General features: G+C 36.1%; 2 protein-coding genes across 6 annotated transcripts in view; one reads left to right on the forward strand and one right to left on the reverse strand.

Moving 5' to 3' along the window:
* Window positions 1-14,515, reverse strand: part of CTNNA3 (catenin alpha 3) — a 394,612-nt gene that overhangs the window by 233,693 nt on the left and 146,404 nt on the right. The window lies entirely within an intron of this gene.
* LRRTM3 (leucine rich repeat transmembrane neuronal 3) overlaps window positions 1-14,515 on the forward strand; it is a 78,332-nt gene that overhangs the window by 28,580 nt on the left and 35,237 nt on the right. Inside the window, exon 2 of one of the 3 annotated variants that reach the window (XM_032445276.1) lies at window positions 3,839-3,889. The exons of the other annotated variants lie outside the window; for them this stretch is intronic. Within the exon in view, the coding sequence (XP_032301167.1) occupies window positions 3,839-3,844 (6 nt within the window). The 3' untranslated portion in view covers window positions 3,845-3,889. The remainder of the gene's footprint in view (window positions 1-3,838; window positions 3,890-14,515) is intronic. 3 annotated transcript variants of the gene reach the window in all.

The following is a 14,515-nucleotide window of genomic DNA, read 5'->3' on the forward strand; positions in this document are numbered from 1 at the left end:
AATAAAACAACATACCTCATGGTTTTGTATTTGAAATTAAATGTCAAGGAAAAAAAGCATACTTTGGATCAATATAACTGAATATAATATATTCAAATTTTATAAATATGACATTAGAATACACACCCCAATATTTGAAGATCAGCAAAAACAATCTATAGCAAATAATCTGTTGCAAAGGAATTGTGCAGGTCTAGAATTTGTCATGGCTAATGTCTCTCTTTAATGTGTTATAAATAGTTATGAAGAAAAGCAATCAAAACCAAAACTTAAGGGCAAGACTGTGGCCCAATACTGTCTAATGCTAATCAGTGGAGATTTCATTAACTCATGTAACATGTCTCCACATGAGTTAAGGAGATCACTACCTAGCTAGCTCTGAAAACATAGAAAATAAGACTTAAAGATGGCAAAACTCCTGCAAAACCAAGACAAACAATATTTCATACCAGAGATTCAATGCTCATTATCCAGTAGGCTACTGCATTGAAATGCTATAAACCCAAAAAGATTTACAGTTAAAGGAAACTATAAAATTACTCCCTTTGGTAAGTAACAAACTTCACAGTATTTACCTGTAAGTGAAGCCAGTGACTCCTCCTATCCAGGTTCCACCCCATTAATAATTAAAACTACAAGAAAATGTCAAGGGCCTTTGACACCATTTTTGCTCCAGGTAGGGATGAAAACCAACCATTCTCATATATATATATATGTGTGTGTGTGTGTGTATATATGTGTGTATATATATATATATATATATATATATGTATGTATGTATTATTTTATTTATTTTTTTCCTCCATGGCTGGACGGAACATTGTACCAAATATTTGGTAGAAAATTAACTCTTAAGCCCTGAGGTTTGCCTGAGATAGACAGGTACACAGAGGCAGATCTGGGGGGTGTGGTTTTTAAGCTTTATTATATCTGCTGCTTTTAAATTAGGCAGAACTGGGATTTAAACTATCACAACACTCTCCAAATCAGTATCTAAACTACCCAGCTACCACTCTTAAATCATTTGTTCTATTCAACTCACCCAGCTGATAAATTGTTGTATATTTCAGGGTGAAAAAAAGGCTGACAATTCTCTGCTTTTTTGTTGTTTTTGTTGTTTGTTTCCTTGTTCATTGCTAACTATAGTAGCTTCCAAAAGCAACTGCAGATGCCAAACTACTCTCCAAACTTCCTGACTACAGAAGTACTTCCAGCTACAAACTATCCTAGCAGTAAGATACAGAACTAAGACTCCAGGAACAGAAGTCGCTGTTAGGAGCCAGGAAGCAATGATGGCGTGCTGATGAGCAGCACCAGTGATGCTCAAAGCACGTGAGAGAATCACCAGGGTGCCACAAGCAGGAACAAGGGNTGTTAGGAGCCAGGAAGCAATGATGGCGTGCTGATGAGCAGCACCAGTGATGCTCAAAGCACGTGAGAGAATCACCAGGGTGCCACAAGCAGGAAAGATGGACCCCTCAAGAGTGATTTTGCCACTCAAGCTAGACCCTGTTGCTGACACAGGGCAATTGAAAGTCTGAGCATTCTCTGCAAGGCCTGTGGGAAAACTAACAGACTAGGTAACAAGAGAAAAACCCTTATCAAGGAGAATCTGCTGATTCTTTCCTCCCCAGGCTGCAGTTTCACAGTTGCTTTAAATTGACCTAATTACTCACTGTTACTGAAGAGTATAGGAAACAAAGCCTGGATTTTCTCTTCTTTCCTTGTGTCAGTGTTAGAGCTGGTACTGCGCACACTGAGAATTTAGTGTTTTACAAGGCATCAATTCAGCTGGAAACTTTTTTTTTCTGTTTTAAAGTCTTGTCAGGTTCCCTGCAGGCTGGGCTATTTCCCATCTATCTCAGTGCCTCACAACCACACCTAGATTCAAGGAGTCCTGAATCCACATGTGGGGAAGGCATCTGCTCTATTGAGAAAGACAGCAAATACCTGTTCTTATAGCAACTCCCCATGATTCTGAGCAAATCCTGTCCTCTACTTTAAAACATTTCCATTCAGCTCGAATTGCTGAGCTTTTTTGTTCAAAGCTGTAGGCTACCGAACAGAAATCCTCTCCATGCCTAAGAGACTGCAAACAAACAGCTACAATGTATGCAGTGTGAAGTAGAGACAGATTTTACTCTTCCTACAACGTGACATTCTTCAGTGAGGCCCTAGGGAAGAGCATTTGGCTAAGAATTTTCCTTAAGTAGCCAACTTGCAAAAAGATGTTCAAATTCTAGAAATCTCTTTTATTTCTAGTTATCTCATTACTTCAAGTAAACTAGCTTCATACCTCTTGACTTTTAATGCTGATTTCTTTGTGGGCTTTGGCTGAAAGACCTCATGCTTCACAGGTACAACTGGACAGAACTTAACTGGTGACACAAACTAAAAGACGAATCAAGTAGAAGCTCCAGTTCAGTAAATCAAGCTGTAAACTTTATAAGCAGAATTTATAAGCAGAATTTACATTTATAAGCAGAATTTACATTTTTATTTGTTTGTAAAAAATCAATTTATTTCTTTTGAGAACTTCCTCACAGAAGCCATCTTTAAAACTTCTCTTTGATGTTTCCCAAAAACACTTAGATTAAAGGACAGTGTTTTGGCACTCCCACTTTCTGGCTTCTCTCTAGCTCCATACCTGACAAATTTTATTGGGTTTTTTTGTTTGTTTGTTTGTTTTTGTTTTGTTTTTGTTTTTTTTTAATATCTCAGTATTTCTGAATATCAAGACCTTTGTTTTACAAAGGTAATGCTAAAAAAACTGCTATGAACAAACAGTTACTTAAGTGCAGCATGACCTATAGCATGATCACAATTAAATCCCATCTGGCAAATGCAAGACTCATACTGAGAGGTTTTGGCAGTCTTCTAATATGTGAAAATGTAAGAGGTACCAAGACTGCATTTAATTTAAGGGTCCTGCTGATACAACCTGGCTTTAGTTGCATACAATTCAGCTTAAGGAACTTCTCAGAAGCAGTTCATCTCGTATCTGGGAGACAGAGAGATGAGGAGGAGGAGGAAAAGAAAGATGAGAGATTGGAAGAGAGTCTGAAGATGTAAATACAAATCAAGGACAAATCCAGAGACAAAGACATTATTGCAAAAAAAAAAAATAAAAAAAATAGCATGAAATGTTTTTAATTAAAGCTAGCACTCAGCATTTGGGTCTAGCTGCTAAATTCTCCCACTAATGTGCATTAGAAATACTAATGATATCTGAGAGGAACAGTACTACTTAGACAAAGTAAGACTCATAAAAGTTAGGACTGAGTGTGCAGCAACTGACAAAAATCTGTGATAGATCTGTCCTTAAAACAGATCTATCTGCCTTTAATTTTAACAGTTTTTATGATACTCCTTGTTGAAGTTAATCATGAAACTCAGCACGTTCACTGTCAACCTATACAAACACTAAAAGTGTTGTATACATGCTGATAAACACTGAGAGCTCATCCTTGGAAAGATTTAGGAGCACATAGACCTCAGAAAATTCATTTTAATAAAAGATTCGTCTTTACTCTGAATTCTGGGTGAACTTGGTACTGCATGTTGATCAACAAAATTAAGTGTAGCATAAATCTTATAAAAATTGGCTTCTCTGACTTCGCTGAGAACGAGAAAGTCATGACAGATAATTTACTGGAATCGTTTATGAGAGATAAAATACAGTCCCTAGCATAGCTTATTTACTGGGATGTGAAATAAGTAACATTTTCCCACCACTCTTAAACATGAACTATTTTTTTTCCCTTTTTGCTTCATATTAAAATTCAAGTTGATGTAGTGACTCAATGAAAACTAATGCTGTAAATATTGACCTCCATAGGTCTGAGATGATGGCTGATACCACTGAATCCTTGAAACATGTTTGGAAGAAGTAAGTGGAAAAGTTTTGTAAGCTACTGTAGAATTTTCTAGTGCTCTGTGCACATTGTGAAGTCTAAAAATGCGTGCCAGACAGCACAGACAGATGTGATTTACAGCAATTTCTGCTCAAAACTAGTTAACACTAAAGAGCTGACTGATCTTCATTTGACGTGATTATGAGTTAAGAACTTTCTACCTTTTTATTATGAAACTCAATTTGTTAAAGTGCCTTTCTTTTTTTTTTTCTTGTAATACAACTGTAGTTAACAGACATTTCCATCAACATATCATTGCCCACATTAGCACACACTGTGGAATATCTTTCTAGTACATCTATAGAAAACACAGCTTTTAAAATATTACTGAGTTTAAAGAGATAATTGGAATGAGATGAGCGAACAATTCATTTGTTCCTTCTCCCTGAGGACAAAGATACTTTTCTTCAATGGAAATTCTACTACATAGGGAAACAACTTTGTGAGAGAGAATTGCTTTGTCCATAAACAGGTGTAGAGGCCTGATTTAAAAAACAATGCAAGTCAGTTAATTCCATTTACCTCCGTCAAAATAAGCTTAAGTAGTATTCCTACAAAGCTTCAGCTTCAAAGAAAAGCAGTTTCTAGAAAGGATGAATGAGAAAATAAATCTAGACTGGATGCAAAACACCATATTTCCCAGTGGAGCTCTTAGCAGACCAAATGTCCCTCCAGGGAGGCTGCAATTGATTATGCTGCTGACAGTGGCTTAATAAACAAACAAATGTGACTATGACCATGTCTGTTCCTTCATCATGCTATAAAATTCAATGTTGTCATATTTCCTCAATTAGTAGTCAGTAAATAAGTTCACAACATGATCTTCCCTATTTAAAAATGAAAGAAAAGAGTGGTATCCTTTACTACTTAAGCTTAGGGACAGGTGCATTCTGCTTCCCAAAGTTCATACACACACAGTGCTTGTAACCACACAAGAGGAAGAGGAGCAAAACAAACCTCAAGTATGTTTGGAAATTTTTGAATTTATAATGCAAGCAAGATTTTAAGTATTACTGATTGTAAGTTTTATAAAATAGGATAGCATTAAGATGTTGTTTATTGATAATACAGAACTTGTCAAACAAACAAACAAAAAATCACAATCCCACAATAAAACAACAGTAAATTTAATTTACTTCAGTACCTTTGATATGGGGGGGAGGGAAGATAAAGAAAAAAATCACACCTAAATACAGTTCAAGTCTTCAGAAATAATCCTTTTGCTGTTTAATAGATAAAAAACTGGTCTCACTCTGAAATAACTCTTGTGGAAGCTGATGAAAGACTTGCTAGGACCTAATTCAAGGGAATTGGATTGTGCCTGTGCTTTATTTCAGCGTCAGAGACCATTTGTCCTCTTTGTGATTTCAAATGGACCAAGGAAAGGCTGTGAGTTTACTCCAGTAGGCCTGAGCTGATACACTGCATGCAGTTGCAGATAAAGCATTTTAAATAAAATTTTTAAAAAGGCAAAATACACTCGAGAAAATGAAATTCAGAAGGAATATTGTTAACATTAGTTATGATTAGTGAAATTGGATAATTGAAAAATATTGAAGGAAACAAGAGAACAATTCCCTACTTGATTAAAAAAGTAGCAAAAGGACTGATGATCAACATTATCAATAGCAACTGAGAAGAAAAAATCAGTAACTTGTAGTGAACATTTAGGTGCAGAAACAGAAAGACTTTCTGAGGGAAATCACTGGCAGGCACTGAGGCAAACATAAGTCATATCTAAGTGCAACTTACATTCAGTTTCATCTGTGGTTATGAGTTGCTAGACGCTTTCAAGGAATACGTAAGTTTCTTAGAAGACATACATAAAGACCACAGTTTATCTGAGGTTAAGCAACTTTCAGTACTTCCTAATTTAACTTATCAGAACTGGTAATCAATATTGGGTTAAAATAATGTAATGGACTGTGCATTCGTCACTGTTTAAAAAAAAAAATGTGGAAAACAAGAAATTTGTGCATGACAAAGCAAACAGGCAAGTGTGTGAGACAGAGACAGGTGGGTGGCTGTCTACAGTCTATAGAGAGCCAAAGCATGTAGATCCAAGACCAAAGAAGAAAAGCTTTCTTCCCCTGGATCCACGAATAAAATCACCATGTATTCCAATAAAGAAAACCTAAACCACTAAGCATGGAAACAGTGCCAACAAACTGCAAATGATGTATTCAGCACAATGAGTAATAAAAATGCCTCAGAAATATAGAGAAGCAGAAGTAGCCAGCTATGATGTCATCAAGCTCATTTAAAATCCACCTACACTAATTATAAGGGTCCAAACTCATTCCACCTTCCAGGATAAATTAAGCTTATGCGCCAACTACACCACAGACTGTTCTTTAAGCAGAGTACCAAGAAACATGATAAAGGGATAACAATTTCTTACTTTCCCACATCTCATTTATGTCAGGTATAAATTCATTTTTTCAAGGCACATCCTTAGCTTTAGAAATGGCAACATTAAGTAGTATATTTCAAGATTTATTTCCCAGTCTTGAAACCACGAGTTAATGCTAGTAAATTACAAGTAGATTAAAAATATATAACCCTGTGCAAAATAAATAAATAAATAAAAATTTAAATTGAAAAAAAAAATCAACAATTTATTAGCATTAAAGCTTTAAAATACAGCCTTTATACAACTACCATGGTGTCTGTCTTACAGAGAGCCCCAAAGCAGTCTTCTATACAAAATGTCCCAAACAGTTCTGAATTGAGGCCTCACAGAATTATAACCTACACCATCACTACTATATTTTTTATTAATTCTAACTTTAGTACTGAAAAATAAAAAAGGCAGGAAAAAACCCCAGTGGCAAAGGTTGAAAAGGCCTTTGTAAAATCCTAAGTTAAATTCAAATGTTTTGTTTGAATAAAAGCTATGCTTCAAATGATCTCATTACAGTTTGCATAGTTGAGAAATTATGCCCCCCCAAAGAGCAAGTCTATGGCATGTGAAAGTTATATGAAGACATCTCATCCACTGGTCCTTCCCGACCAAATACCTGCTTTGTGTGGCAAGCAGTACTGGAAAAAAATAATGGTATGACATTGTCCTGAACGCTTAGTATGTGCCAACGTAGGGCACAGGCAGCTCAATGAGGAGGCTGCTCATACAGCATGGAATTTAGTAGGAAGGAATGAATGTAGCAGCAAGTGCTTTAAGCATGAAATGTAGTTTAGTGATGACTATGTTCTACTAATATGTCTAAATACTTTCAGCTGAGAGGAATTTATGTACTTGTGCTGCATGCAATTTTCTTAAAAGCTGACTTGAAATGCCACTTAGGGGTCTCAGTGAAATCATGGAACTTTCCACCACTCTGGAGCAGGAAGACAGTGGAATATGGGCATAAAATGTGTTCAGGAAAAACAGTATGGTGACAGGCATTACAGATAGATTTTCAAAATAAAGATGTGTATTTGTTTTATATACAAGTGTATTTGATTAAATGAAAGGATAACAGGTGGCATTTATCTGAACTAAATAAACACATCAGGAACTTGAATTTGACAATTTTCAGGTGTTTACATAGTGCCCCACACAGCTCTTCCACAGCTGAAAGCCTTTAGAAATGCTCCGAGGAGAACAGCTCTAATTGCAGAACATGCAGACACGCATGACAGTGCCCTAACAGTCTTTCCCTGGACAACCAGGCAAATAGGGCTATTACTTTATTTTTACTTTCTAAAGAGTAACCTCCAGCTGTGTCAAGAACTGCAGCACTGAGGCAGAATTAGCCAGTTTGTGAGGAGGTCTGACCAGAAAATGTCTACATATTTTACATTCTAAAACGTAAAGCTAATATATACAGAAAATATTAGCCGGACACATTCCTCATGCATGAAACATATGCAAAAAACCAACCAGGAGGCACTACAAGACACTGAGAGAACTGTTCTGTTAGAAATGACAACCATGAAAAACCTAAAAGCCTCTCTAAACCTTCCAAATATGTCCTCCATTTCCCCAGTGTAATTTAAAAGTTTATCAAAAGTACCTCATTCTCATTACCGACCTATTTATCCAGAGACTTCTTGGTATCCATGGCATCATCATTCAGCCACCAGTCCACTTGGGAAAAACAAAACCAATTCTCAAACCACTTCATAGGAATCATGCAGTTCAGCATCTGACCACTTGGAAATAGATTCAAAGCAAACTGCTTACTAACAGCAGTCACCAATAGTTGATAACGTCCTTAAGAGTTGCCATTATTTGTCCTTCAGCATAGACTAAGGGACCACATTTTGGCACCCTATTCGCAAGGATCAGGTTTTCTTATTTAGGAAATGCACTATATTTGCTTACTTTATTACAGATTACCGCTGTCCCTTCACGTTTCATATAAGATTACTTGTTTCTGACTTGTGAAAAATAAACTTGTATATTCACAGAATCACAGAATTATCAAGGTTTGTCTTTTCTTGCATTCATATGGTATCCTTCTCTTTAATCAGGCATTTATAATGTTTCTAGCTGTGACTTGCATAGAGAAAGCTTTATTCTGCTGCCATTATTATTGCCAAGCAGTTCCATCAATTACAATGGCATCATTTGTTTAATAAGATGCTAACCAACATGAGGATGAATCAAGCTCCCAGTAAGATATCTGGCTAATTTCAGCTAGAATTATGCTTCTGCTAACCACCATTCACATTACATGGTAATTTTCTCCCAACTTTCCCCTGTGCTAGCTTTTCAAGTGGTTCTTAATTAACTCTGTTTTATTTATGAAAGCATATTTTGCTAGACTTTCCCCGAGAGCTTTAGTAAACAGCTGTATTAAAGTTGTCTTTACTTATCACATCTTCTGTAATGCTCTCAAAAATGCTGGGAGAAAGGAATAATATTTAGAGAAGCAGAGGTGTTTGAGCTGAAAGTTTCTGGTACATTTAGCCTGTCTTTTAAGCATTTTTTCCTTAGGAAATCACAATGGATTTGAATGCTTATATCTGTGCCTATGTCATTCGCTTTCTTTTCTTGCTGCTTTTTAACAAGTTGACCAATTTTGGTTTAATTTTGTAGAGGAAAGAAGTCTTAAAAATAGTTCTTACAAATACTGAGATCATAGGGAACAGAATACGTGAGAGAAACTGTATAAATATTCACATTGGGTCCAGAGGAGGGTCACGAAGATGATCAGGGGGCTGGAGCACCCCCCCTATGAGGACAGGCTGAGGGAGTTGGGTTTGTTCAGCCTGGAGAAGAGAAGGTTGCGAGGTGACCTCATTGCAGCCTTTCAATACCTGAAGGGAACTTAATCCCAGGAGGGGAGTAAACTCTTCGAAAGGGCTGATAATAGCAGGACTAGGGAAAATGGTTTTAAGTTAAAAAAGGGAAGATTTAGGTTGGATGTTAGGGGAAAGTTCTTTACTAGAAGAGTGGTTAGGTCCTGGAACAGGCTGCCCAGGGAGGTTGTGGATGCCCTGTCCTTGGAGGTGTTCAAGACCAGGTTGGACGGGGCCCTTGGCAACCTGATCTAGTAAAGGCGTGTGTTTGGTGGCTCTGCTAGGCAGGGGGGTTGGAACTACATGATCCTTGAGGTCCCTTCCAACCCGGGTCATTCTGTGATTCTGTGATTCTGTGAAAGACACAGTTCGCTATTTGAGATGCAACTGAATTGAAGTAACATGTCCCTCCAAGGCAGAAAAATCTTCCTCAGCTCCACAACAACTGGTAATGCTGTGCTTTCCACAAAGACCTTAGCAGTAGTTGCTACGTTTGCAAAAGGAATGAGTGCTAATTGTCTTGAAAGTACACATTTGGATGCTCATTACTGTAAAGATAGATTTCACTTGTACTGAAAAATGAGTGCTGTCTGCTGGGTAACGAAGCTGAACTTTGTATTCATCACTTTAGCACGTTATGCCTCAGTTTGCTGTGATACACCAATCACATTTAAAACTAAAAACAAATACTTGGTGATCATTATTCACTACAGTACCCTTGTAAATCACTTGTTAGTGAAATGCACTTTTGTTGGTAAGGTTATTACTTAACATGTCTCAGAAAGATTCGGGCTTTGAATAATGAATTCATTCACTTTTCATGACAAACAAATTTTATCAACTTTTCTAGATTTTTAAGCTTTTGGTGAGTACTGACGCAAGAACTGATAGAGTGGTCCATCTAAAGAATTGCCCACCAAAAATAATGACATTATATTTAAATTACATATAATACATATATATATATGTATACAATAGATATTATATTTAAAGTGAAAAAAAAAGAAAACTAAATTACATTTAGCTCCACAACAACCAAACTTCAATATTGATGTAAGAATAAATTTAAGAAGTTACTAGATCAAGTCTTAATTTTTATTTTAGTTCTAAAAGAGTTCAGGAATTAAAACAAAATTAAAAAAACAAACAAACAAACAGACAAAAAAGAAATTACAAAGAAATGAATCATTTCAGATTAAAAAAAAAAAAAAAAAGCCTCTTCAGTTTGTCTTTTTTGGCTATCCATTTATCCTTTCTCTCTTATCTGTGGACAGCCAAGGTTGTATATTTGATTTACAGCCCTTCTCCACAGCTGTGCTAGCATGTAAAACATAATGTGAATGTCTTTACCTCATACTGACTCATGAATCAGAAGTTTTAAAATTCTTAGCTTATGAATTTTTAACACATATTCCAGTGCAATTGTTTACCTATTGTCAGCACACTCTGTGACATCACACATTCTTCAATACTCACACCAGGAAATGGTGGGATAAATAGACAAACAAGTGATGAAAAGTGACATAAAATCAAGGCAAATTATTGACAATTACTCCCATGATTCCTTCCAAAGTCTTGGGAAGGTGTGCTAACTCCTTCACTTCAATTTCCCCCACTATAAAATAGGGATATTAATACTTACCAACTTTGAAGTGGATGCTGAAAATTAAGTTGTACTTGTAAACTGCCCTGAAGGTACAAGAACATGATACAAAGGCTACATATCATCCCCATCATCAGAAATTCACAGTGTATAATTTCCTCCTCCATACATATGAAGGCAGGAAATTATCCTACCTAGGAGATTGATGGCACCTGGAAATTGTAGGCAGCCACCTGCTAAATTACTATGGATGAGTCACCAACACTTAAAGTATTAGTTCTTTACTCAGTGTGACTGTATTTACTCTAACACAATGTTAGAAGCATAATACAGAGTTGTTTGTAAGAGAGACATTGTTACTGAAGACTGTAACTAGCACATACAACCACAGAACCCAACGGTGGAAAAGATGGTTCTATTTCAATATCCCAATTTCAAAACCGGTACTTCAGATCACGCAACACAGGAGAAGCTCTACTGGTTTATACATGCAATAGAGCTGGACCTAAACCCTAATTCAGCCCTGTTAGATTTATGCTGCATACATCTCTCTGTTACATTTCCCCCAGCAACTTCCCTCGTGAAAAAGAACCCAAGAAACACAACTTACATTTCAGGACAATCAAATACAGAAGAAATAAGGAGCTGCACTGCACACAGACAAGAAACATTTAATCAAAAGAGTAAAGACTAACTACTTCTGTTTCTTTCAAAAGATTCACAGGCATAACCTCAGCAAGTTTAAATTAAGATAGCTTCCTAGATATTAGTGGAGCTCAGCTGCTTAACAGGGGATGAAAGGTTATTTAAATTCTTAGAAATAACTAAAGTAATGCTTGAGGTATTTGAAACTGTATCGCCATTGAATTTCCATTCCTCATAACTTTGTCTTCTGATGGTTTGCATCCATTGGGCTTTGCACAAAGTAATTTCACTCTGTTAATTATATGACAGCTATGATACAAGGATCTGTCTGGTTTTGATCTTGCATAAATGAAATAATAGTGAGCTATGTTGTACGTAGTTGTGACAGTATATGCATTGAAGAGATTAGAAAACTAAATGAGAATACTCAGGCCATCTTGACACCAACTATGTGCATCTGAATTCTCAGCTATTGCCTCCAGATGAATTCTAAAACAATCAAGCTTCCACTCAAAGAACAATGACCTTTGGATAAAAAAAGTTCTTGAACTCAACTTCCAGATGTAGTCAGATGAATTTCAGAATCAACATGCAAAAATTGAAACAAATATGTGATTTTATTTTTTTTTTTTCATTTCACAGGAAGGATTTTAATGTCTACAACATACCTTCCTCTGTATTAAGTCCAACAGTGCTTTATAGATAGAAGAACTGTTCCACCCATATCTAATTTCTTTTCTAGACTTAGAATACCCAGCTCTTTCTTTCTTCATAGGTATTTTCTAAGCATCACAATTTCTACTTCTTCAGTTTGTGCCAAACCAGTACAATAAACCTCCTCCTTGCAACTCAACAGCACCCCAAAAGAAGGAGTGTTGTTTCAAATATACCTGCTACCTTTGTAAAAATATGATTCTCCCACCTCCAAAGATTTTGCCAACATACATTGGCAAAAAGAGTAAATTACATGTTACTAAAATATTAATTAAATGAAAAGAGTGAAAGTAAGTCAAAAGTCCAAAATAAAAGAGACAAATTAGTTTAAAAAACCTTAAAAACAGATGAACTCCTAATCTATTTTGTCCCAAAGCTGATATTAGAATTTTAGTCAGTCATGTTGATGACTTTCGAATGCTTCTGAACACTTTAACATCGATTTTAACTTGATAATATTAAGTTGAAATACGAAAAAAGTAATGCAAGTCAGTAGAAGACACATAAAATGTGCCAGTAGAAGCTAAAGACTCAAAACATTATGAGGTTAAGAAAGCTTTTATCTTCATTTTACCTAACACTCTATAACAACAGATGCAAAGATGTTCCCAGTAAGGTTTTCTCTTTAGTTATGTTTCCAAAAGTAACACCATCTAACATGTTTCAAGCCAACTAGCAATTCTGAAAATACAAGCTATCACAAAGAAACATAATTTCTATCAGGAGAGGAAAAAAAACAGAAAAAAAATCTTGAGGGGATTCCAAAGTCCAGTTCATATAAATTTGGTCTTCACGCATTTATCCAGTGAAAACACTGAAAGACATTTACAGTTTCACATTGTTGTCAGGCTCTTCCCCCTACACAGACAATTCCAGTTCAGCTCTAACAGAAAATTCACACAACTTGCCCAACCTTTACCAACACGAAGTCAGGCGTACTTCAGATGGCAAGTATCATAGTTTAGCACTGTCCCTTTTCCATTTAAAAGCCCCATTTAATCTATGTCCATAAAAGACTGCAGAGATTGCTTGACCTGTCATGCATCCAAAATTCTGCGAGTCCCATAACTTAAATCTTCAGTACCAAATATATGGAGAAGAACGGGGGTGGGTGAATGTTTTGAGTTGGGTAGTTCACAGTAAAATTATGACTCTCTCTATATATTATATATATATATATAATATATGTATTATATATATCTTGTATGAAAAATAAATGAAATGTGGATAAATATCTATTATAAACTACAGGATCCAGTTCACTGCTGCTGTTGAGGTACCACGTCTCTGGACTTCTTCTGAAATATCCTTCCTGCCCATTTTTTGAAAAATGGCACAAGCTGGAAAAAATGCTTTTTTTCCCCCTCACAAACAGCCCATGAATTTGACAATTTTCCATTAGCTTAATCTTCCATTATACTAGCAGCCTCATTGAGGGGGAAAAAAAATTTAAAAAAATCAATGGCCTTATTGCTCAATATATGCCTTTGCAGTAAAATCACTGTCTTGCTGTGAATCATAGTTTTAAGAGATGTTTGACTAATGCGTTCAAAAATCAGACAAATTAAATAGGTGTTGCAGTCTGTATCATACAGACAATTCTATAATCTTGCCTGCTAGTAAACAACTTCCAGCCAGTGCCAAGCAAGCCACTGGAGCAACCTCTACAATTAACAATCATCATAAAAATACAGTTTCTGTAATGCTCTTTATTTTATTCCAAACCATTTACCAGCATTTAGCTTTATTATTTTCTCAGCCACTGAAAAACAAGGACAACATAACTTCACCAACAGCAATGAATGCATTTCAGTCTAATTATAACATAATCAAACTCAAAATCAGGCAGAAATATTGGAAATTCATGAAGACAAATGCCTCAGATGCCTACAGAAAGTACTTTGTAAAACATTACTTTCTAACCTGTATGCAGAATTACTAACATCCTCAATTTTATTAAGCATTCCACAATTTTTAGCGCTGTGCTATTTCAAATCTATAGGAGGCTGTCTTATTGAGAATGGCAGTCCATCAGTACTTTATGTCACCTCTTATCTTACTGCTTATTCTTTGCTCATCCTGGTCTGACAATGGCTTAGAAGACACTGAAATTCTTGATGAGCACTACTTATTTCAGATGAACAACTGGACTGTCACTCCTCTGACAGCTTACATAGTACAGGCCTCTCTCACAGCAACAATTACTAGCTTTGATTAGTTAGGACAAAGAGCAATAATAAAAAACTGGAACATAGGAAGTTCCACACAAATATAGAGAAGAAATTCTTTACAGTAAGGGTGATGGAGCACTGGTACGCGTTGCCCAGAGAAGTTGCAGAGCCACCTTCTTTGGAAATATTCAAGATCCACCCGAACACCAACCTGTCTGACC

This window comes from Coturnix japonica, chromosome 6, assembly GCF_001577835.2.
Source record: "Coturnix japonica isolate 7356 chromosome 6, Coturnix japonica 2.1, whole genome shotgun sequence".
Lineage (NCBI taxonomy): Eukaryota > Metazoa > Chordata > Aves > Galliformes > Phasianidae > Coturnix > Coturnix japonica.